We start from the raw sequence: 22,084 nt of genomic DNA, 5'->3' as shown, positions 1-22,084 counted from the left end.
TTACAGATGCAAGGAAAGAGAAGTGTTGTAGTCTGTGTCTTTCGCAAAAAAGAAAAAGAAAAGTTAACATAAGGAATACTCACGCGAAGTTCTGGTCTTTTTGTCGGACGGTGGAACAGTGGTAAACCCTTTAAATCACACTAAACGACGATTCAAGTCCGCGCTGGAGAAACGGTCCAAAGAAATCCAGGAGAATCAGGTGTAATGCCCATGTTGAACTGAGGAGGACAGCAACACATCAGAAACACATCCCGCCTCCATCAGAGAGTCACGAAGAAGACAAACACCTTATTGTTTTTAACTTTATTGTCAGAGGTGTCAAGAAATTATTTCATCATTTAAATCTCAGTTAGTCTCACAAAAGATGAACAAAGTTCGGTCCAAGGGTCACATCAGCGTCACCACGGCTCTGGGGCAGGTACTGGTCCACGCTCTCTGATTCCTCTGATTCAATGACTTCAGCTGGTTCTGGTGTCGCTCCAGGCTGTCAGCATTTCCGAGGAGAGACCAAAGACGAGATCGACATGGAGCTGCGGGACGACGTTGCGCTGGTTCAGATCCAGATCCTATGTGCTGTTTCATGATCATTTTTTGGGTGTGACATGAGCTGGTCTCCTTCAGAGTCTCTGACCCTGAGTCTTTGTGTTGCAGAAGCTGATGTCCAAACTGTCAGCCCAGCGATAACCTGTCGGCCTCTAACTTCTTTTAAATGTGCTGTAATGAGAATAAGGTGATTTTGAATGGGCCCGAAGAGTGTTTTGAAATGTGTGTTGAGATCTTGCACCTGTGTGAGTGCAGTGGCTCCTGTGAAGCAACTGACAAGAGAGTATACTCACCAACACTTCCAGCTGCTCTCTCCTCACACTCAGCTGCCCTTCACTGAAATCAGCTTTCAGGTGACTGAGTGGCGTTGGTCTGAAGGTTTGTTTATGTGGCTGCAAATGTACACTGAGTCAGACGGTCAGCGCTGTCCTGGTTATTCCGCAGCCATTTTGAATGTTGCCGCTCCTGGTGAGTTCACTCACGATTAATTAATTATACATTTTGTATCAGCTCTAAATGGATAGATCGATTGTGTTTGTACTTATGCATATGTAGTAAAAAAACAAAATGAAGTACAATTTAACAGACATTAAATAATATTGAATAACAAGACATAAGACATCAAATATTAACTGGAACAAATATAGTACGTTAATGTCTTTGGTTCAGTTAGTTAAAGGAAGAGTGGCCAATAATGTTTTCCATGTTGTGCTTTTTGCATGTTATTGAGGTTATTCAAAAGAATGTTCTTGACAGTATCTGGTATGTTGGATTGTTGGAGTAAACAAATGTTTGCCTGAGGAAAACATCGTCCTTTAAGTTACATTTAGAACAAATACGACATGTGTTTCATCTTCTGTTAATGGCGAGTTAACTCAGCTTTAATTGATATTTTAAATCGACAGTGGTAGAATGTGTTTTTATAATGGTATATGACAGAACGTCGTTCATCACCCAGCGATCCTGCGTTTAAATTGTTTATAACGCTTTTGCGTGACGCGCGTCTGAGACCTCGGAGCCACAGGTGAGCGGGTTCCAGGTGATGGCGCCTGACGCTGCTGACGTCACATGATTAAAGGCGGGCTCGCGGCGGGGTCAGCTGGAAGACGAGATGCCGGCGAGGAGGAAGAAGAACGCGGCAAGCGTGGAGAAGCAGGAGCGGCTGATGCGCCAGCAGCGCCTCAAGCTGCTGGTCCAGCAGTATGAGGCGGAAGGTGAGTGCGCTGCCTGCTGTTGCGCTTGCGTGGTAGTGACTCGCTCACCTGCAGCCCAGCAGCGGGTCCTGGAGGTGCAGAGCCGGCTGGAGGACCTGCTGGCGAGTGTGGACCGGGTGTTCGAGGTAGAGCTGATGAAGATCCCGCCCAAGCTCCAGAGCAGCTCCATCATGGATCACATGGGGGGTGAGCTGGTTTGGAACCTGAAACTTGCTGCGCAATAGCGTCGTTGATGAGGGCAGCTGGGACCATGCTTCAATGGATGTCAGGTTTCTGGCGTCAAGCCTGTGGCCCACGGGTCAGTCGCGCACTCAGGAAGCAGTCCCACGGCCCTCCTGCTGGTCAGCCGTTTGATGGCGTACAGGAAAACCATTTGCGTAAATGTGAAGGCCATATGTAATTGCTATTGACCACTGCATACGACCAGCGCTGCGCTGTTACGTGACAACGGAGTTGTGTTTCTGTCAGAGCGGGAAACGGCGAGCGACGTGCCCATCGCCCTGGAGGTGAGTGAGCGACGAGTTGCTGCCCTCTAGTGGTGCGTAATGGACCCACATGTGCAGGTGGAGTTGTCGGGTCTGCAGAAATCCCAGAGGACACGCAGCAGGAAAGGTGAGTCCACCAACAGTCAGCGACCGCACAGACGCTCTACCATGTTTGTCCACGTCCCAGGTTGGTCTGCGGCGGCACAGAAACCCCTGAGCAAGAGCACGGCGGTGAGTGACCTCCACCAGTCTCCGCGTGGCAACAAACACTTCAGTAAGTAGGTGACTCTCTCAGGGAGCCAAGGGGGGCAGGAAGGCCAAAGCATTGTCCAGCAGCATCAGCAGCGGGAACCTCGGGTGAGTGTGTGTCCGCGCACCGGTGTGACTGTCTGGTCATGAGTGTGTGTATTTCAGCTGCCAGAAGAAGAGGAGCTATGACACCGTTCAAAGCAAGCCCAAGCTCAGGTGAGCCCTATTGAGACACAAAAAATGTAAATAAAAACATTGTTTGAACTAAAATGTGTGTTCATAGAGTTTGAGTTGCCAACGTGATCGTTGGCATGTGTTGAATCCAAAAGCAGCTTAATTTTTGTAGGTACAATGTTTGGGGTAGAATTTACAGTGGAAGTGACTCAAGTTTCCATGACTCGCCTTGAATGCGCCAGCAGTTGTTCTTTGACATAAGCCGTGAGAGGTGAAGCCCACCGCGACAGCAGGTACCGGATCCTTGTCTCTCAGCCAGTGAGTCCAGCCTCCATTCTGGGATATGTCTGAGTCTTCTTCAGTGTCATGGGAAGCCTCTCCACCAGATGGCACTTCACAAGACAAGATTTGGTTCTATGAGGCCCCAGTCCTAAGACCATCAGTGTTCCATGCAAACTCTCTCCCCCATCTGGACTGAACACTTGGAGAAACCCTCTCTGATCTGAACGACCTTGTGACCTTGCAGGTCCACTGTGTCAACGGGAGACCTCCACTGTTCGGCAGGCGGGTCCATGGCTCACATCAGCGTCACCACGGCTCTGGGGCAGGTACTGGTCCACTCTCTCTGATTCCTCTGATTCAATGACTTCAGCTGGTTCTGGTGTGGCTCCAGACCGTCTGCATTTCCGAGGAGACCAAAGACGAGATCGACATGGAGCTGCTGGACGACGTTGCGCTGTTTCAGATCCAGAAACTGGCGGTAGGAAAGCTTCACTGCTCTGACTCGGTGACCGACTTGAGTCTTGGACCACAAACTCCTGAACGTGTCACCACAGCACTGAAGCTGCGGGGTGTAACTACGATTCAGTGGGGAAAAAAACGTCCGACCTTCTAGTTTGGACTCGTGTTCACCTTGTTAGTCATGAGGTCCTAGATCGCCTGCAGGTGCATTCGCTCACCTGTTCTGAATGAGTTTCATTGGCTCTGTGCTGTTTCATGATCATTTTTCGGGTGTCCCATGAGCTGGTCTCTGACCCTGAGTCTTTGTGTTGCAGAAGCTGATGTCCAAACTGTCAGCCAAAGCCCAACGATGACCTGTCGGCCTCTAACTTCTTTTAAATGTGCTGTAATGAGAATAAAGTGATTTTGAATGGACCTGAAGAGTGTTTTGAAACGCATGTCGATCTTGCACCTGTGTGAGTGCAGTGGCTCCTGTGAAGCAGCAGACCACTGAGAAGAGCGTGTACTCACCAACACTTCCAGCTGCTCTCTCTTCACACTCAGCTGTTACCACTGCCCATCACTGAAATCAGCCTTCAAGTGACTGAGTGGAGTTGATCTGAAGGTTTATGTTACACTGGGTCAGCGCTGTCCTGGTTATTCCTCAGCCATTTTGAATGTTGCTCTCCATCTGGAAGAGTGACAACTCTGCCCTCATGAGATGATGCTTGACTTGGACTGACCTCCCTGACTGGTTCTCACATGTCAGAAGGAAGCAGAATCCCTCGCTCGCTCTGACAATGGTGTCAAATACTACTTGGGAGTGACAGCTCTGGTGTCCTGGGGGAGCAGAGGTTCTCCTCTGAATCTCTTGAGTGACTGAGCTTTGCTCTTCGAGTCCAGACAAAACTGTTGTTCTGAGGGTTGTTGCAAAGCTGGTGTAAATCAACAGGAAATTTTACTAGCATTTTCCCAACAGGTCAATGTCCTCCAACTCAAACCATCTCTCTGGTCACCCCTCTCCCACCACATCTCCTGTCTATCCTCTCCAAGTGTCCGAACCACCAGATTCTGGCCTCCCTAACGCTGTCTCCAAACCTCTCCACCTGTCCCTCTGATGTCCTGGTTTCTTGTCCATCATAGTCCCTCTAAATCAAATCCTGAGCATCTCCTGAGCAACTCTTCTGTGCGTCCTCTCTTTATGTCAGAGCTTCTGTCTCCAACTCATCCATCTTCCAATTCCTTCGTTCCATACCTCTCCGGCTTCTTCACCTCAGCAAACATCACAGTCCATGGAGACTCCTCCCTAACAGTGTCTGTCCATAACAGCAAACAAGAATGGGCTGAGAGCTCAGAGTTCCATCAGGTGATCAGACTGAATGCTGGAAAGACCTGAAGGGAACTTCAACTGCAGTGTGCTCCAAAGTGCCAAGATCATATTAGAAATATTTTATTAAAAACGTCTATAAAATTCATTCACATAGATTCAAAGGAGACATTAAAATGAAGCTCTGACGTCGTCAACAGGAACTCCAGCAGGGGTGAACTGGGCCAGGCAGGTGGGACGGTTCAGTTAAAAGTTCATCAGGACACTTCACGCGTAACGGTCGAGTCTGGGCACCCGACGGTCTCCATCACGTCACTAAACTAACAGGTATGTACATCACATCTTAGAAGAGCTACTCCCCGAGGGCCAAGAGTCTGTGGGCATCAGCGCCCCCTGCTGCCTCCTACAGTCCCGTCTTCTCCTTGATCCAGCCGCGGAACTTAGTGGTGACCGTGTAGATGCCTGGCTTGTTCCGGCGGGCGCAGCCATCGCCCCAGCTCACCACTCCAGCCAGGAACATGCGGTTCTTGGCCGGACTGGACAGAGGGCCACCGGAGTCTCCCTGCCCACAGAGGAGGAGAGGCCAGTGTGTTAGTTCAGTCGCAGCAGTCAGACGCTTTACCGACTCATGAAGCAGTTATGTTGGGATGAATGAAAACTGAAAAGTTTGGCAGCATGAACAGGTCCCTCATCTCTCTGAGACGTGGAGCGTATCTCACCTGACAGGCGTCGACTCCTCCTTCCAGCACGCCGGCACACATCATCCTGGATGTGATCTGACCACCCATCAGTTTGTTGCACACCGAGCGGTTGATGATTCGGACCTGAGCCTTCTGGAGAACCTTGGCAGCGAATCCTGCGAACAGGTTGCGTTCTCAGAACCGTGTTGTCATTGGCCATTAGCGGTCACATTCATGCTCCAGGGTTAGCCGGTCTCACCTCCTTCCCTGGTGGCCCCCCAGCCGGTGATCCACACTATGTGGGCGTCCGGAAAGATGTGCTGCGGCGCCGGCAGGCAGATGGGCTGGATGTAGTCGCTGTAGGTGATAGGACTCTCTAGCTCCATCAGGGCGATGTCATTGTCAAAGGTGTAGTCGTTGTAGTTGGGGTGAGAGATGACGGCCTTGAGGTTCCTCTTCACAGAGTGGCCTGCGACTCCCTGAGAGTGGAGGCCCAGATGAGCCTCCCACGTCTGCGGCTGAGAGAACCTGAGGGAGCAGAGCAGATGAGTTAAGGGACGTGGTACTTCCTGCTTCAGTTTCATGAGTCTTGGTGGAATCTGCCACTAAACCATGTTGATGTGACAGGGGAGTTGATGAGACCAGAGGCTCTCCTCCAAGTCTCTCCAGGAAGACTGAACTTCTCTCAGAGAAAGAGGGTTACTCCAAAGCTGTTGACCACAGGTGGGAAAAGAAACCTAACGCTGGGTGGAGAGCTCTGTCTCCTGGTTCAGCTCTTTCTTCCCTCACGAATCCATCCTTCCTTCACTTGTGAACATGAGCTACTTCAACTCCTTCACCTGAGGATGACCTCAGGTCCGGATATCCACCCTGACTGGTCACAAACTTGGATCCTCATCCTTGCCACTTCACAACCTTCTGAACCTTCGGGATGGTTTCACATCGTCAGCCTTACCTGGTTTTGCCGTCGTCCTGCACACAGTGGGCTGCAGTGACCAGCCATTTTGGACTGATGATGGTGGCGCCGCACACGTGACCATAGCCCTTGACGTGGAGGCTGACCTGCCACGGAAACTCCCCCTCTTCCGCGTCCTGCCCGCCAACGATTCGTGACGTCCTGAATTTGCTGCGTCCGCAGTCTGACGGCAGAACCAGTGAAAATTACAGACAGGAAGTCACATGACACATCAGTGGGAGGGTCACGTACCGCAGTTTTGCTCGTCCGAACCGTCCTCACAGTCCACCACCCCATCGCACTCCGGGTTTGTTTTACTGAGGCACTGGTCATTGTTACACTTGTAGGTCAGATCTGTGCAGGACACGCCCCTGTCTGTAGGGGGCACACACCAAGAACACAGGTGAGACACACAACATAAGTGACTCTCACAAGGACGTCTCCACAGACTCACTTGTTCCACAGTCCAGCTCGTCAGATCCATCGCCACAGTCGTCGCGCCCATCGCAGAGCTTCTTGTCAGAGACGCACTTGTCGTTCAGGCACTTCATCTGCCCAGACTTGCAACCTGCCGCCACACCAACACACATGAAGTACAGAAGAGGTTCAGAGACGCAGTGGTCGTTTTACCGCAGTCCTGCTCATCTGTGCCGTCGCCGCAATCGTCCACGCCGTCACATTTCCAGAACATGGGTTTGCAGAATCCGTTCTTGCAGGTAATGTCGGCACTCTTGCACTCTGGAGGGAACAGGAGTATGTGTGTGTGAACGAATCACTGCTGTGGTACCAAGATAGCAGGAAAGTGTGGCGTGGGACGACGAAACCAGCTTGTGATAAAATACGTTTGTCAACCACTCTTTTTCCCAACAAAAACTGTGTGAATGTGCGTAATAACAAAAATGTTTCACAAAAACAAAAAAATAAAAACACCTTCCTAGTTTTCGTTTCACAGAAAAATCTTGATAGTAACATAACTAAATGACGGGAATGGGTCCGCAGCTCCCGGAATGTCGCATGTCCGGACTGGGCGGACACGTAAAGAGACAGACTGTCTGAGGATGGCTGGAGACTGGAGTGAGATTTACTTCTACTGATTAAAAAGTAGCACTTTTGTTGTCACCAATTTAATGAATGTCAAAAGTTGGCTTCACTTCTTGATTGCCTACTTTCCATTTCTGTTTAATTTAATTGGGGACGTTCCGATAGCGATACCAGTATCGGTTCTCGCCCCGATACTGCTGTACTTGTAGGTACTCGCTCACGACTGCACCCAATACCTACTTCAGTGTTCCCTCGCTATATTCTGCAGATTCAGTGCATCGCGTTCACATATGACAAATATCCCCTGCCATGTGCCTCAGAGTGGCAGACAATGTTCCGTATAAAACATTGCTGTTCATCAGCAATTTATACGGAGTTTTATACCGCCCCAGCTCCGCAGCGAACGGCTCAGTGTTTAATTCAAGAAAACGGTCAGTAAGATCCATCCGATGACATTTGTGACAGCCAGCCGGATAAGTTCCAAAGTAATAAATATTTTTAGTTAAAATTAGTAAAACAGTAAAATAAAATTAGTAAATAGTTAAAAAGTAAATTGTACATGAATAGACGTGAATGAATAAATGAAAAAGGTTATAGCCACGATGGTACATTCAAGCTGAAGCCGCAAGCAATGTTATTATTATTATTGTGAGAACGTTTTTTATGTGTTTTCTATGTAGTTTTCACAGCTCAATAAACACCCGTATGCAGAATTCATGCTGAGCTCGTCGCTTCCATTCAAAGGGAGTCACAACATTGTTACAAAGACTTATTTGATGCTGATGACCTGTGCAACGCTGCGCTAACCTGGGTGCTGCTATTTGCATTATGGTCCAGCTATGGTGCTGCTGCTTTCTTCCATTATGGTACTATCGCGTGACGTCCTAGAATGTAACAACCAACAATGAACGAGGGAACACTGTATAAATAAACCAGTATGCAATACTAGGAGCTTGGATATTGCATATACATAAAATGCCCAGGCTAAACTTGAAATGTTTTAAGTCAAATCTGTGGCAGTGAAGTTGTGTCTATTCAGGGAACGTGCTGAAAAAAAAACATAATTTAAATGGTTGTTATGAAATTAAGTACTGGTATCGGTATTTGGTATTGGCAAGTACTCAATTTGACATTGTAGTCGGCAAAATAGTGGTATCTGGACATCCCCATATTTATTTATTGGAGTCAACAATCGCGACACTAACAGCACAGTTGTATGGAGGATTCATTCACTCAGTTAATTCAAGATTATTTAAAATTATTGTAATTTTATAAAATACCCTTATAACTACAATTATTTCAGTCAGTATTTTACAACAAAAGTCAAGTGGAATAAATAAGCAAAAAGTGTGTCTGGAATGAGGGATGACTAAAATGTTTTGACTTAAACTAGACTTAACAGTTGTGAATTTTTGTCGAGGCAAGCATGTTCCGGCCCGAAGGCCCGTGTCCAATCTCTCTTGGGAAACTTACTGCACTTGAGCTCGTCGGACATGTCGCCACAATCGTTCCAGCCGTCGCATCGGAGGTCGGCTTTGATGCAGCGCTGGTTCATGCACTGGAACTGCTGCGGACACGCTGTCAATCAAAACACAGAGTTTAAGCCAAGCCTCAACCCAATGGGTCACAGAGCTTCCACATCTCACGGTTCTTGCTGTCGATGGCTTCAAACTCAGCGTCAAACCCACGATCCACATAAGAGGCGTCGGACACGAATAACACGTTCATGGAGTTGGAGCCGCTGGTCTCAGTCACGGTCCGGTCCGGTTTATCCCCACAGATCCTGCAACCGTAGGGTTCAGACTCTCACTCGCACACGGGAGGCAACCGCCTCACCTTTTGCCATTGATCTCCACGAAGTCTTTGCGGCAGCTGCCGTCCTCGCTGGGCTCGGTCATCAGGAACTTCTTGAACGTCACCTTCACTGCCTTTCCAGCAGGAACCTGACAGATGGGAGGAGTGAGTAGCCAGGTGGGGGGAGGCGGGAGGAGGGACTCACCTTGATGAACCACTGGCACCTGGTGAGTGGAGGATAGTAGTTGGGGAAGTTTGGTGAGGAGAAGGTTCCCTTGTCCCCGGAAAGCTGTCCTCCACAGGACAACACTGAAAGAAAATGGTAAGTTGAGCTCCACACTTGCATTTGTCCCCACCCAGGACGTCGTCAGGTGTGGGCTCACCTGGGCTTCCTCTGGGCACCTGTGAGATCTGAGCCCGGAATCCAGGATAGTTGAGTCTATCGTTGGTTGCCATGGTGACCAGCATGACGTTGCCAGATGACAGAAAGGTCAAAGGTTCACTGGGGGAGTAGTAGCCGCACAGCCTGCAGGCAAGAAAATGCAGACTCATCACAACAGATTCCATTGGCTGAACAGCACAAAGTTCAGACGGGTTGGTACGGGTGTTTGGAAGTCTGAAGCAGAAGAAGCACATCACGTCCTGCGAACATGCTTATAAAACACAAACAGGTTGAAGAGGAGGAAAACAAGAAGAAGAAAAAGACAAGGTCATGGAAGACAACAAGCAGGAACAATAAGGAGGAAGAAGGGAAGGGGGTAGAAGAGACGGGAAACAGGTGCAGATACAGAGGAGGAAGATGGGACGGAAAAAACAAGAAGAATTAATGCCCAACTGCGCACTCACTCCTGCACCACACGTCTCTCAATGGCCACCAGGGAGTCGTAGATTTTGACAAAGTCGTTCCTGCAGTCCTCCTCCAGGTTCATGGTGTCGAAGTCTAGTTTTATGACCGAGTTTGGGTCAGCACGGATCTGCCACTGGATGAAGGTATTGGGTGGATAGGGCCGGTTGGGAAAGCCTGGCGACTGGATCTGACCCAAGTGGTTGATTCTGGTGTGTTCAGAGTACCGGAAGAACCCTAGCAAGGACGGCACATTCAAACACAAAAAAATGATCAGGGTTTGTACAAACAAGGTGAAGAGCTTGGAGAAAGGAATCAGTCTGTTGATCATACTTGGCTTCTATCTTAACAAGGAGGAAGAAGAGGGCAAGGAGGGGGAGGAGGAAGAAGCGGAGGGAAGAGATGAAAGAGGATGGCTAAGAAGAAGATGAAAAGAACAAGAAGAAAAGGTGGAATGGGCAAAGGAAGACAAAGATGTGGAAGAGGAGGGAAAAATGCAAAAGAAGAGGAAGGGAAAGAAGAAAACACAACAACTGTGAAGACTTGGTGAAGTGTGGGTGGTGGGTGTGTCAGTTGGAGACTCACTGCTGAATGAGGACGACACCAGACGCTCGTCCACTGCTGTGATGACATGAAACACAACACAGAGCGAGTGAGCGACAAACACGACCCTCAGGCGCTGCGGGCAACGGCACTTACCCGAGGACGTGACGTCCTCCATCACCAGAGAGTTTCCCGTTCTGAAGCTGCTACGCTGGAACTTGTCCACCAGCTTGTCGATGTCGGCCATGGCTTTGGCCACGGCAGACTCCTGGCCGGACGGCACGCTGAACTCCGACAGGTAGTAGGCAATGACGCTGCCTTCACTGCCACACGGCGACAGGGGGTTTCAGTGCGCTGCACGTGTGCTCGAGCCACCGAGGGAAACTCACCTGAATGCCTGGACAGAGGAGCCCACGTAGTACTTGGCGAGCTGCGGGCTCTTGCTGTACAGCACCTTGAGCTGCATGATCACCTGCTTGGCCAGCGCCTTGAACTCCGTGCTGTTGGCGTCCTCGTAGGCCTCCACAAAACCCTGGTTGGTGATCCGCATGGAGCCACTGTACATCTGCTTGATGCGCACATCTTTGCGATCTGAAACATCACAAAGACTGATCACCACTTTTCTTCAACTCCTGTACTGTCAGCCTGTTCAGACCCAAACGGGTGATCACTGGCCTTCAATAAAATGTTAACTGGGATGATCCTTCCCAGGTCTACAGTAGAGCAGAGGTTCTTCAAAGCAGAACAGAAACTAGCTTCGCTCGCCAGTAAGCAGAAACGCTACCTTAGCTGGTACGCTCAGGCTTTTCACAAACATTGGAAATCCCAGTCACATGTGAACGCCATCAAACTCAAAAACACTCCTCCTAGGTCACATTCACTTTCTGCAGTGGCTTTCCTGAGGTGTGAGCATGGCTCAGTCACCTAGTTTTTATTTCAAACTCAAACTGCCACGACCCGTCGAGACACTCACAGTGAAAGTGCCAGACCAGCAGTCCGGTCATCAGTGCCACGACAGCAGCGAAGATCAGAAGCCCGATCACTGCTCCGATCTTCCCCGGACCCTTCTTCTTCTCAAGCTTCTTGTTGTCAGAGGCAGGCAGGAACTGCACCGACGAGTCCCAGTCTTTGTCCTGGAAGAATACAAAGTCACACCAGTCACATGACCGGCCAAAACTTTTCATTAGCACTGAGATCTACACCGAAATAAAGCTCCACCAAGCCTCTCATCTGCATCTGCTCTGTGATGGGTTTAACCTGAAATCATTGTTCCAAAAATATTCTGTCAATATATTTCGTATTAAATAAATCCCGCCTTTCGACCAATAGCCACTAGAATAGGCTCCAGCACTCACTGTAACCCTCAAACAGGACATAGTGCACTGCTCGCATACGGACACCAGATGGCGGTAGCGCCAAAAACTCACTTAGAAGAAGCAGGCCGTAGTAACTAGGGAAAACCTTCAATACGTCGGTAAATCAGCATTTGGTCACCAAAGTCACAAGGGGGGTGATTTATTACATCAATGCAACTGTATGTGGTGTTGTAGCAAGTCAAAAGGTCAATTTACTGCCTATTTCTATCGCAGCTGGTCACATGACCAGATATACCGGAACTTTTTCCCCCCCCCAAACAAAGCCCCTTCCTTCCACTCAAAAAATAAGCCCACAAAATGCATTTTAAATTAAGAATTAAATCTAGTCAAAACTAAATTTAAAGAAATGCATATGAATGCGAAAAAAATAAGTCATTTGATACTAATTATAAAAAGTAAAATCAACACAATTCAAAACAATCTATAATCCTGTCACAAAAGTGCTCGCACATAAACATTTTGTAAAAAGGTTTTGTTCATGACATATGTAATCGTCCTGATTCACATTTCTAATATCATAATCTGTTCATACTGTCTGATGATGCCAGACAAATATCTCTAATCTCACGATAAAAACGTGTGCTTTGAACCATGACTGTTTTCACTTCGTCTCACTTCAGAGAGCAACATCAGAGTTTCCTCTCTGCTCCAATTACCACGACATAAACCCAGATATTCTGTCTGCAAAGGCTAATTACATAATCTAGTGAGTGACAGCCGGAGACAACAAGTAGATACCTGCGCATGCAGGAATGCGTGGGTGAGTGGAGACCCACAGAACCCAGAAAACAACCACAACAACTCAACTCTGGAGCAGCTATAAAAGCAAGCACTTTGATTCCAGCAGTGAAATCAGGAAAGCGCTTTCCTGCAGTGAGGCGGTGACTGACTAGAGGAGAGGTGGTGCGAGTCGCTGGCGTCGACTGCAGCAGGGGAGACGGAGAGGGGGAGGAGAGCACTGAGGTTTCAGCAGCACAATCTGGTCAAACCTGCTGGAACGATCAACACACAACCTGACTGCTGCGACGTGTGTTCCTGTCACAGTCAAACTCTCACTTCTGTGTGTACAATGGGGGGAGTATGACAGACAGCTGAGGTGAAATTATTTTGGGTGAAGTCTGGTCTCAAGATTCTGTTGCTCCCATGTATAACCACTCCAGAAACCTCCAGCTCGTCAACCAGGAGATCATCTCTCAAGCCTGGTTCTGCCCCGCGGCCTCCTCCCAGATAAACACCTCAGTGGTTCAAGAGACATCCTGGTCTTTGATGACCACAGGTGGGAGATGAAACCCAGTCAGTGAAGAGCTCTGTCTTCTGGCTTAGCACTCATGAGTGAACATCCATCTACCCATCCATCTCCACCACTCCCTAAAGGTCTGACAGTCTGGTCCCTCTCGCTGGAGGGGAAACCAACTGTCAGCATGCAAATAGGTTGAAAAGACATGAAACCTGGAGTTCCAGGTCCTCCTGTTCCCGGCAGCCACATCATGGGACCACCTCTGACAGCGCTCTTCCCACTCTGGTTTTCAACCCTGGTCACTCATGGTTGAACACAGTATCATAGCACAGAACTCATAGCCACCACCTAAACTTCAGACGTCCAGGAAAAAGGTCTGGACTGGTTTTTGTACCAGAAAAAACAGGTCTGGTCCTAGACCTTTGGTCAAATCTTCATTTATGGTTCATAAAACTAGAACCAAATGACCTTTTCCAAACCTAAAAACGTCAGTTTTATTGTCCCAGTGGAGCCATGCTCACTTTCCCAACCGCTCCTCCACTCAGCAGCCTCCAGTGTATTCTAATCTCTAATTCTTGATAACATGATCCAACTTTGATTCTGAGTGTCAGCGTGCAGCCATCACCACCATCTAAGCCACAGAGGAGGGAACAAGTCAGAACACAGCCGAGGAATTTGAGCGTCCACAGCGGGGTGGATGGAGTGACCTGAACTCTCAGCCGTGAGATCGGAGGTCCACCACCATCCCGAGCAACATCTCACCAGGGTAAATAAGGAACTTACGGCAGGCTGGAGCACTTGTTTTAAAGCTCACAAACTAGCTGCTTCGATTGTGTTGAGTGTAGCGGTCATGATGAGTCTGTAGAATCACCGCTAGCTTCACCAGAAGCGCTATATCAGATCAGATTGTTGTCAGCAAATCTAAGTGTCAAAACTACCTCTGACTCTGCTCTCCATCACCACACAAAACACAACGGTGTGTGTCAGAGATGAAACTGTAAATCACAGGGTCAAAACCACGCTTCTCCAGCACGAGTGGGAAGCAGGGACAACCGAAGAATCTGAGCCAGATTGTGGCTCAACCTCAACACCTATGTCAATGCTACACTAAACTACACTAAGCTCAAAAAGCTGTTCAGATCATTTATAGTCAGGACGAGGGCAGAACAGTCAACAAGGACAAATGAGATTTCAGTTTCCATTTCAGTTATCGTGGTGATCTCAAATTACACAAACTGGCCCTCCACTCATAACACGACATCCATCTTAGTCCTCATCATCCGATATATATATCTTATATCTTTCTAAATGACCAGATGAATTATAGATCACAGCCAGGCTGTTAGCGAGGACTTGCGGAAAGGGTGTGCCAGTGTTACACCTGACTGTCATGGCAAAGCTGCCAGTACAATAATCCAATTTCGATCCATTTCAGCAAAATTACACGGCAAAAAAAAACAATTTCTCATGAGCTTTAGTTTACGTCGTCCTCTTGCTAAATGACTGATCATAATAACCTTCAACTGCCACCAGCTTGAACACAGTACTAGTAATGAGTCACTCATCGACACACAAGGAGGGGACCTACTTTTCACAGAGCTTTAAATGAGCTTTAATTCCACGCGTTGCAGGCCACGGAACAAGACCCGGTGGGCTGGGTTCAGCCCCTGGGACGCATGTTGGACAGCAAGCTATCAAAATGTTTCTTCTAAATCTAAAACAGCTGTGGTGTGACACAGCATCAAACTTAGCATGACTTCGTTAAAGCGTTTACAAACAACTTGAAATGAATAGTAACATTTTTTAGATGTCCATGTGTAGCTAAGTATTGTTAAAAATATTTTATCCATTATCAACTACCATCGCGTTGAATTGTTACGTTTGCGACTGTGTTTATAGTCAATATCAGCGCGCTAACGAGGCTATTTCAACGTTAGCATTACACAGCACATTTTCAGCGTCATCGTTTGCGTGCATTCTGCGAACGTTTCCGAGTTTTTTTCGGGGTGACTTTATCGACTTGTGTCTTCGGAAAGCGACGTCATGAACAAATTCGACTTTCTGAATTGGAAAATCAGCGGCTCGCGGTTGACCTCATTTTGACAGCCATGTTTTCTGCAGGAGGTCACTCCCTGTCCGAGGACGGTTTGAACGCCGCCTCCCGGGTTCCATCGAGGGTTCCCTCGGTCGGTCGGTACTCACAGACTTGGGTGTGTATTTCAGCCCGCTGTCCATGTAGTCCATCAGCGGTCACGCGGAAGCACCTGAGCCGGCTCTCCTCGCCCTGTCGTCCGTCCGTGGGTCCGCTCAGAAGGTTCGACTCTCGGAACCAGCGTTAAAGTAGCGATGAGATGTTGTGCCAGGAGTCCACTAAGATCAGGAGAAGTCGAGTGGATCCGACGAAACTATAGGAAGCCGGAAGCGTCGGGTTTCTGTGGGAGTGTACCTGAGAGCGCACCTGTACCTGCTTCCTGTTTACCCCACAGGTCCTGCTCGCGCGTGACGTCACGCACTCCACACTTTAACTTAGTAAACTGCCGCTCCAAAACATACAACAATTAAACCCACTGTATTCGTTATTGTTGTCAATAGTGGTTTATTTATAGCGATAAATTGTCTGTTTGTTTGTGGAGTCAGGTCAACACGCCGCTTCCCTCCACCGTGACTCACCTGCTGATTCATCCGTCCAGTTTCTGCCCGAGAAATCGCAGAAATCCCGCCGACTCGTGACGTCACTCAGGTGTGTTTCCCACCGAGCTGACTCAGCCTGAAGCGAACTGCTTTAAAAAGAAACTCGGTCGATAACCCAACAACAGTGACGCAACGTATTACTGTTCAGTCAAAACAACCGATTTAAAAAACACACACACCCACACAAACGACCAGCTTCGCATATCCTCGAGTGAACAGTAACCACTGTTCGTGACTGTTTAGGAACGACTTCCTTCTCACTTTTAATCATTCGAATTAATAGATTTATTATTGGAATGTAGTGAATATTTGACTACACTCGAAGTCCAGCACTATTTTGGTGATCGGTGAACACAGTGGTGTTAAAATGTCTCGTGAGTCCTTCAAAGGTGTCTCTCCAGATAAATTCAATTTACTTTTTGGGGGCTCTATAAAGCAATTGTTCTCATTTTAATTAAGTCATTAGATATCACTAAAATTGCCCCTTGGTTGTGTGTGTGCCCTGCAGACTGAGAGGTGGTTCACTGGAGATGCAAGTATGTGGTTCTGCCATTGCTTGTGACATGTATGTAATGCTTTGATTTTCATCTTGGACGTGAAAAAAAATGATTCGAAGGAGAAGGCTAAAGCCGCGTCATTGCTGAGCCTTACTTCGGACATGTGGACCTTCATCAACATTGATGCAGTCATTGCCGCCACTGGCAACTTTGTCGATGAAAATACACTGCCTTCAATTTGGCCATGGTCACGGATGGCGCAGCCAATATGGGTGCATGCCCTCATTCATTAAATTTGTTTTTCCATCTTTGTCTCTCACACACACGTGTACTTGTATGGATAAATAACAATAATTTGCTGTAGGAGAGACTATCACAGGTGGTCCAGGAGGTGGCGATACGTTGGAATACCACATTGAATATGCTCCACAGACTCTTTCACGAAGGGGAACCAGTTGGTGCAGCCTTGGCTGGCTCGAATGCTGACGCTCTCTTCCCAGCATCTCAACATGATCCCAGATTCTTTAAAGGTTGTGGCACTGTTCAGTGATGTAACAATTGAGTTATCAGAGTGTGGCTCCGGGTCTAACGTCATCCATGCTCCACCACGCTCTGGAAGAAGAAGAAATAAATGTGGCACTGCAGAGGACATGGCATTAGTGGGGTGTCTGAAAAGCAGGTAAAATTTTCAATTTACAATCTCAAATTGTTTTATTTATTAGCACTATACTGGATTCAAGATTTAAAAAACTAGGTTTCTTCAAAGCTGCTGTGGCAGATAGACAACTGACCTCTGAATGTGCTGCAGATGATGCACTTCAGCCTCTGCTTCACCTCATTGTTACCATCTGACGTTTCACAGTCACAAACAAGAGGTAATGTACATGAACATTTATTCCATATACTGTCGTGACTTAGACCACTTATCTCTCTCAGGACGCAAACTGTGGTATCCATTCAAGCACAGTAAAACTCCCACATCTATATTACTGACAGTAAGTGCAACAATCCAAGTGCAGAAATACCCGGCACAATGGAACTGCAGTACTGGAGAAAGCAAAGAAATAATCTTCAAAAATGGTATTCACATTGGCTGTCATGTACCTTGCCGCTGCAGCTTCATCTGTGCCTTGTGAGAGGATTTTTTTTTCCAAAACAGGAGAAATCCTTACCAAAAAAGCAGAAATGCCTTTGTGCTGGCTCTGGCTCTAGAGAAACTAATTTCCCCCAATCAAAACCAATGAAAAACGGAGGTTTTAATTCACTTTAATTACAAAAATAAAACAAAAATTTAATAACAAAAGTGCATTCCAATTTCTAATGGGGTTTTCACTGTGGTCTCGCTACTTGTTTTGGAGGGGAAACTAGATTGTAGTACAGTTTAGTGACCTCTTGATGGCGCCACAGAGTAATGAATGAAGCCTAATGAAGTGTCGGTATTTGCGCAAGCATCGTTGACTGAAAGTATCAATGCATCATGGGGCTCCATTTCCCCATCACGACAAATGTTCTCACAAGAAGGTGTTTTTCCCCAAATGGGTCCTCACAAGTAAAGATAAACCGATAACACACCAAATCCTAACTCACACTTGGGCCCTTTGGCAAGCGCCTGGTGGCTAGGTGACCAAAGAGTTGAGTTGGATATTCCATCCATTCCACCCTCATCCCATGGGCCCACCACCTGTGGTAAACATCCCATGAGTCAGGTGCGCTGCCATTTGGGTGGCAGTGGAAAAGGGGCGTGTCGGGAGCGACGGGAACGTCACGTCACTGTGGGATAAGGTGCCTTCCACCCACAGCTTGGGTTCTGGAACCCAGCTCCTTGATAGGGGCTGGACTCTTTCCTTCTCTGGTGTTGCTCGAGGTGTGAGGTGCCAGGTGGGGGTGGGGACACATTTTGGTATAAGACTACCCTCTGAAGTATGTCACATTGTATTCAATGCCAGCTCAGACTGCACATTTGAGGACTGTCCCTGAGGTATTGCATAGTGACCATGGTCATCAGCTTGTGTCAGAGGATGTACAGATCTTGTGTCAGTGGTAATCTTAGATCTGGTGGCATGGAAGAACACTGCCAGTTGATTCCAATTCTGCTGGCATATGGTAGTGAATGGGGGCACATATATCAAAGCAGCTTTCACATTCAACACACGTTTTTCTCTTTATTTTTGGATGCATGCGTGTGAAGCTAGACTCCCCCCCATGACTATTGTGTTTTTTATGCATTTTTTACTGATATTCTGTCTATACAGATAACCAGTAAACAAAATTCTGTTAGCTTCAATGGAAGAGGGCAAACTTATAAATTCAGCAGGGGATCACTTATTTCCCACGCTGCTGACTGGAGTGAAGCGTAATGACACTCTCATAACCTCTTGTTCGCCGAGACTTCGGGGGACACTTTATAAGAGAATAATGCAGCATCTGACTTGGTGGCTCACTGGGTGTGATCCAAACACTAATCACTACTGCAGAGGTGGGCAAATAAATTTCCTAAAGGGCCACGTTAGAAACTGCAACTGTCGAGGGGGCCATCATCAAAAGAATAACTGTGATGACTACAAAACATAACGGAAAAATATCCAAAATATATACTTAAGTAACAAGGACAAAATGAACCTAAATAGATTAAATGAAAGTGAAGATTTTAAGAAGTGTAACTACAAGTAACATCCGACTTCCGACCAGGATCGGTTCCAACTAACCGGTCAGATTGGACGTAAGTCTAATGCCATTCAAAATGGCTGACGCGAGGGTTATAGGTACTACTGTAGTGGTAGATCGCTGTGTGAGAGTGAAATACTGGGATACTGTGCTGCCGTAACTGTCGTACGTGTTGCCGGGTTGCTACATACTACAGTGCCAGACATTGAATAAAAAAAGAATAAGCATCTGCTGGTCGTGGTAGTAAGTCGAGCAGGTCGTAAGTACAGAAACAGTGCAGGGACTCTCATGCCATATCTGCCATATCTCTGCAGAGGGCATCAACTGTCCTAGGATTCCTGCCACTGTGTCCACCATGGGGAGGATCATCTCCAGAAATTAGTGCCGCAAAAGGAGAAGTACTTATGGCAGACATACCATGATGAATGGTGTATTCAGCCACGAGTCCCATGGCTCCCGTCCTGGAGTAATGCTGGGGGAAGCCTTCTGTCGAAAGATATGGAGTCTCCTCAGGGCAGATCACACACACACACACACACACACACACACAGCTATTGTGAACCACATGCGTGGACATATCTTGTACTCATAACTCATAATATACTTCAGAAGTATAATCTGCAACAGCTTGTATTGGATATGATAATGTCAATGTGTTTTCATTTGGAATAAGTGAGATTTGTTTCCTGTTTCCTTGAATATTGCTGCTGATATTGATCCATAAATAGTTCATTTGAATAAATGAATTGTTAATAGTTGTGTTGTTGCTGCACCTGCTCTATATCAGTAGGGTTATTGGGGCTGGAGGGGCTGTTGGTGGAAGGCAGCCTAACAAAAACACAGCCATAGGAGTTGAACGACCGAACACAAAGAACAACCAGCTGCATGCGTCAGACTCACAGTAAGCTCCTTCTTTTTCTTTTGTTGGAAATAAAGTGAGACAAACAAGCGCATCAGTTGTATTGACTTGGCGGGCGACTGGAGGACTTTTCCAGACGGGACTCATTGGAACACAGGAGGCTTTGGGCCAGTCACACTGGCTTAGGGTGTAGTGTAGGTAGATGTCTTGGTTGTCACTCCTCCGCTGGAAGAGCCGGAAGAGAGAGGACAAATCCCTTCCCCCAACCTTGTGGGGACTTGAGTCCCGTGTGTTTTCGACAAGCATTTATTGGAGGTGTCATGTCTTCAGTTTTCAAGATATTTATATTTCATTTATAAGTTAGCTAAAAGTAATTTTAAAAAGTTGTAATAAATGTGGTAAATTAATTTGGTGAAAGGTTAAAAACAACAAGACTAAAATTGTCTGAGTGAGACAATGTCAGTCATGTGAGGAGTTAGAGTTAGAACTCCTGTACATACTATATGGAGATGATCCATTTTCTCAATATAAGACTAACTTAGTGGAAAGAGTCATCAACAGACTTAAAGTGATGGAGGGCCTCTGGTGTGCTGAACCTTGTAAGCATGCCCGCTACAAGCACATTTGCAATGGTCTCTCTTGGCACTTTGTGAAATCGTCCATAGCGAGCAAGACAGAACAGCTTCCCTTGTCGGTGAAGGGAAATGGACCTATTACATCAACTGCCACTCTCTCTAATGGCACTCCCACAGCTAGCTGTTGAAGCTGAGCATGGGTCTGTCCGGGTGTTTGTATGCAGAGCAGTGATCACATCGCAGACAGAAGTGCCCTGCCTCTGAATCGACAAAGCATTTTTGAGACCCCAAAACGCCCGGAACCTGTAGTCCCATGAGAGGCTGACAACACTTCCTGCCTCAGAGTTCTGGAAACCACTATCTCCCACCATACTTCTGCCATGCCTGGCTCTTTCCAGGCACACTGGAGCTCTCAAGCTTTGACCCTCCAAGACTCACATTTGGAGTATAGACCTTTCATAGTTGGCGAACGCACAGCAACAGTGTCCCAACACAGTGTCTGTCTCAACTCTACCCACTGCAGTACTTCCATGTCTTTGTCTTGGCTCTGTTGCGTTCTTCACTCTGCTCGGTCAATTAACTGTGTTTCTTTACGAGCAGGCCCTTCCTCCCTCTGGCAGAGGCCCTGCTCCTCATCAGCACGCAATTCTTCTTCTTCTCGGGAACAACAGACCTGAGCAATGTGCGGCCCCGGGGCCATATGCGGCCCTCATGAGGTCAGACTAACACTATACAACTGATACAGTAAGTTGTCATTTTCTGTCATTTTTTGAATCCTGTTTCCATTTTAGCCAGTACTAGTTCAACAATAAATACAACACATTCATGACTAAATTTCTGTTTCTTCTTTTCGTTCATCATTTTAGCATTTTCCTCAAAATTTGTTGAAAGAAAATTCTAAATATATTTTGAAATAATTGCCTTTTCATCTTTGATGTTTGGTCCATAGTTTGTAAAATCTAAAATGATTTTATAGGGTTCATGCCATATTTACAATTCTTAATATCCTTGCTTCCAGTGAACCTTTCATGGTTCATTTTTTCTTCGTTAGGGTCACGTTAGGGTAAGGGATGTCACCATATTGCCACGCCACATGCCATATTTCATCTTCCTGATCTGGTTGCAAGCCATCACAGCTATGTCTCCATATCTTCTGTACAGCGTTTCGTCTGTCCTCCTTCCTTACTGTGCGTGAGAGAGGAATTTGCATCACAAGCTGACTGAGGGTAGTGGGGACCATAGCAGTCGGTTGGGTAACTAGTGGTGGTGGATCCAGCTCATGTTGTATTTCTGCATCATAACTTCAAGACCTCCTGTATTCATTTCCAAGTCCAACTTGCAGCGCGCAGCACACAGAAAATCCAACCCCAACATGCATGGATCTTGTACTGCTGCGACCCACACCCCAAAATCCAATGGACGCCCCTCCACCCAAAAGTCGCCACATTTCGTGTCAGCATTGAGGCTAATTCACTACTTAGGGCTCTTCGTTTCACTGTTGTTTATTTATTCATTTATTTCTTCAATGAAACATCCACAGTTCTTCTAATATGTCCAACACTCAGGTAAACAAACAACAAGAATGAGTTGGAAACACAGCGTGGATGAGAGGCGAT

The 22,084-nt window shown here is 47.2% G+C and overlaps 2 protein-coding genes across 2 annotated transcripts; one reads left to right on the top strand and one right to left on the bottom strand.

Moving 5' to 3' along the window:
- The first annotated feature begins 1,654 nt into the window (after nt 1-1,654).
- On the top strand, nt 1,655-3,820 carry cdca9 (cell division cycle associated 9). Its single transcript, XM_053872218.1, has 10 exons — nt 1,655-1,757; nt 1,812-1,943; nt 2,226-2,263; nt 2,321-2,369; nt 2,430-2,473; nt 2,538-2,599; nt 2,657-2,707; nt 3,192-3,273; nt 3,339-3,425; nt 3,721-3,820. Exons 1-10 carry the CDS (start codon nt 1,655-1,657, stop codon nt 3,757-3,759), a joined length of 687 nt encoding a protein of 228 aa, XP_053728193.1. The 3' UTR covers nt 3,760-3,820.
- A 1,019-nt stretch (nt 3,821-4,839) lies between these two features.
- st14a (ST14 transmembrane serine protease matriptase a) lies at nt 4,840-15,651 on the bottom strand. The gene is made up of 18 exons (XM_053872836.1): nt 15,385-15,651; nt 11,543-11,702; nt 10,959-11,160; nt 10,726-10,892; nt 10,612-10,647; nt 10,029-10,263; nt 9,566-9,708; nt 9,388-9,491; nt 9,225-9,331; nt 9,035-9,171; nt 8,862-8,966; nt 6,978-7,085; nt 6,802-6,915; nt 6,600-6,722; nt 6,348-6,531; nt 5,652-5,920; nt 5,432-5,568; nt 4,840-5,274 (listed from the first exon to the last, which is right to left on the bottom strand). The coding sequence occupies exons 1-18, from the start codon at nt 15,424-15,426 to the stop codon at nt 5,116-5,118; spliced, it is 2,532 nt and encodes an 843-aa protein (XP_053728811.1). The 5' UTR covers nt 15,427-15,651; the 3' UTR covers nt 4,840-5,115.
- Nucleotides 15,652-22,084: the final 6,433 nt, after the last annotated feature.

Source organism: Synchiropus splendidus, chromosome 8, assembly GCF_027744825.2.
Source record: "Synchiropus splendidus isolate RoL2022-P1 chromosome 8, RoL_Sspl_1.0, whole genome shotgun sequence".
NCBI lineage: Eukaryota > Metazoa > Chordata > Actinopteri > Syngnathiformes > Callionymidae > Synchiropus > Synchiropus splendidus.
The sequence above is the reverse complement of the archived record's forward strand: the minus strand, read 5'-3'. Positions and strand labels throughout refer to the sequence as shown.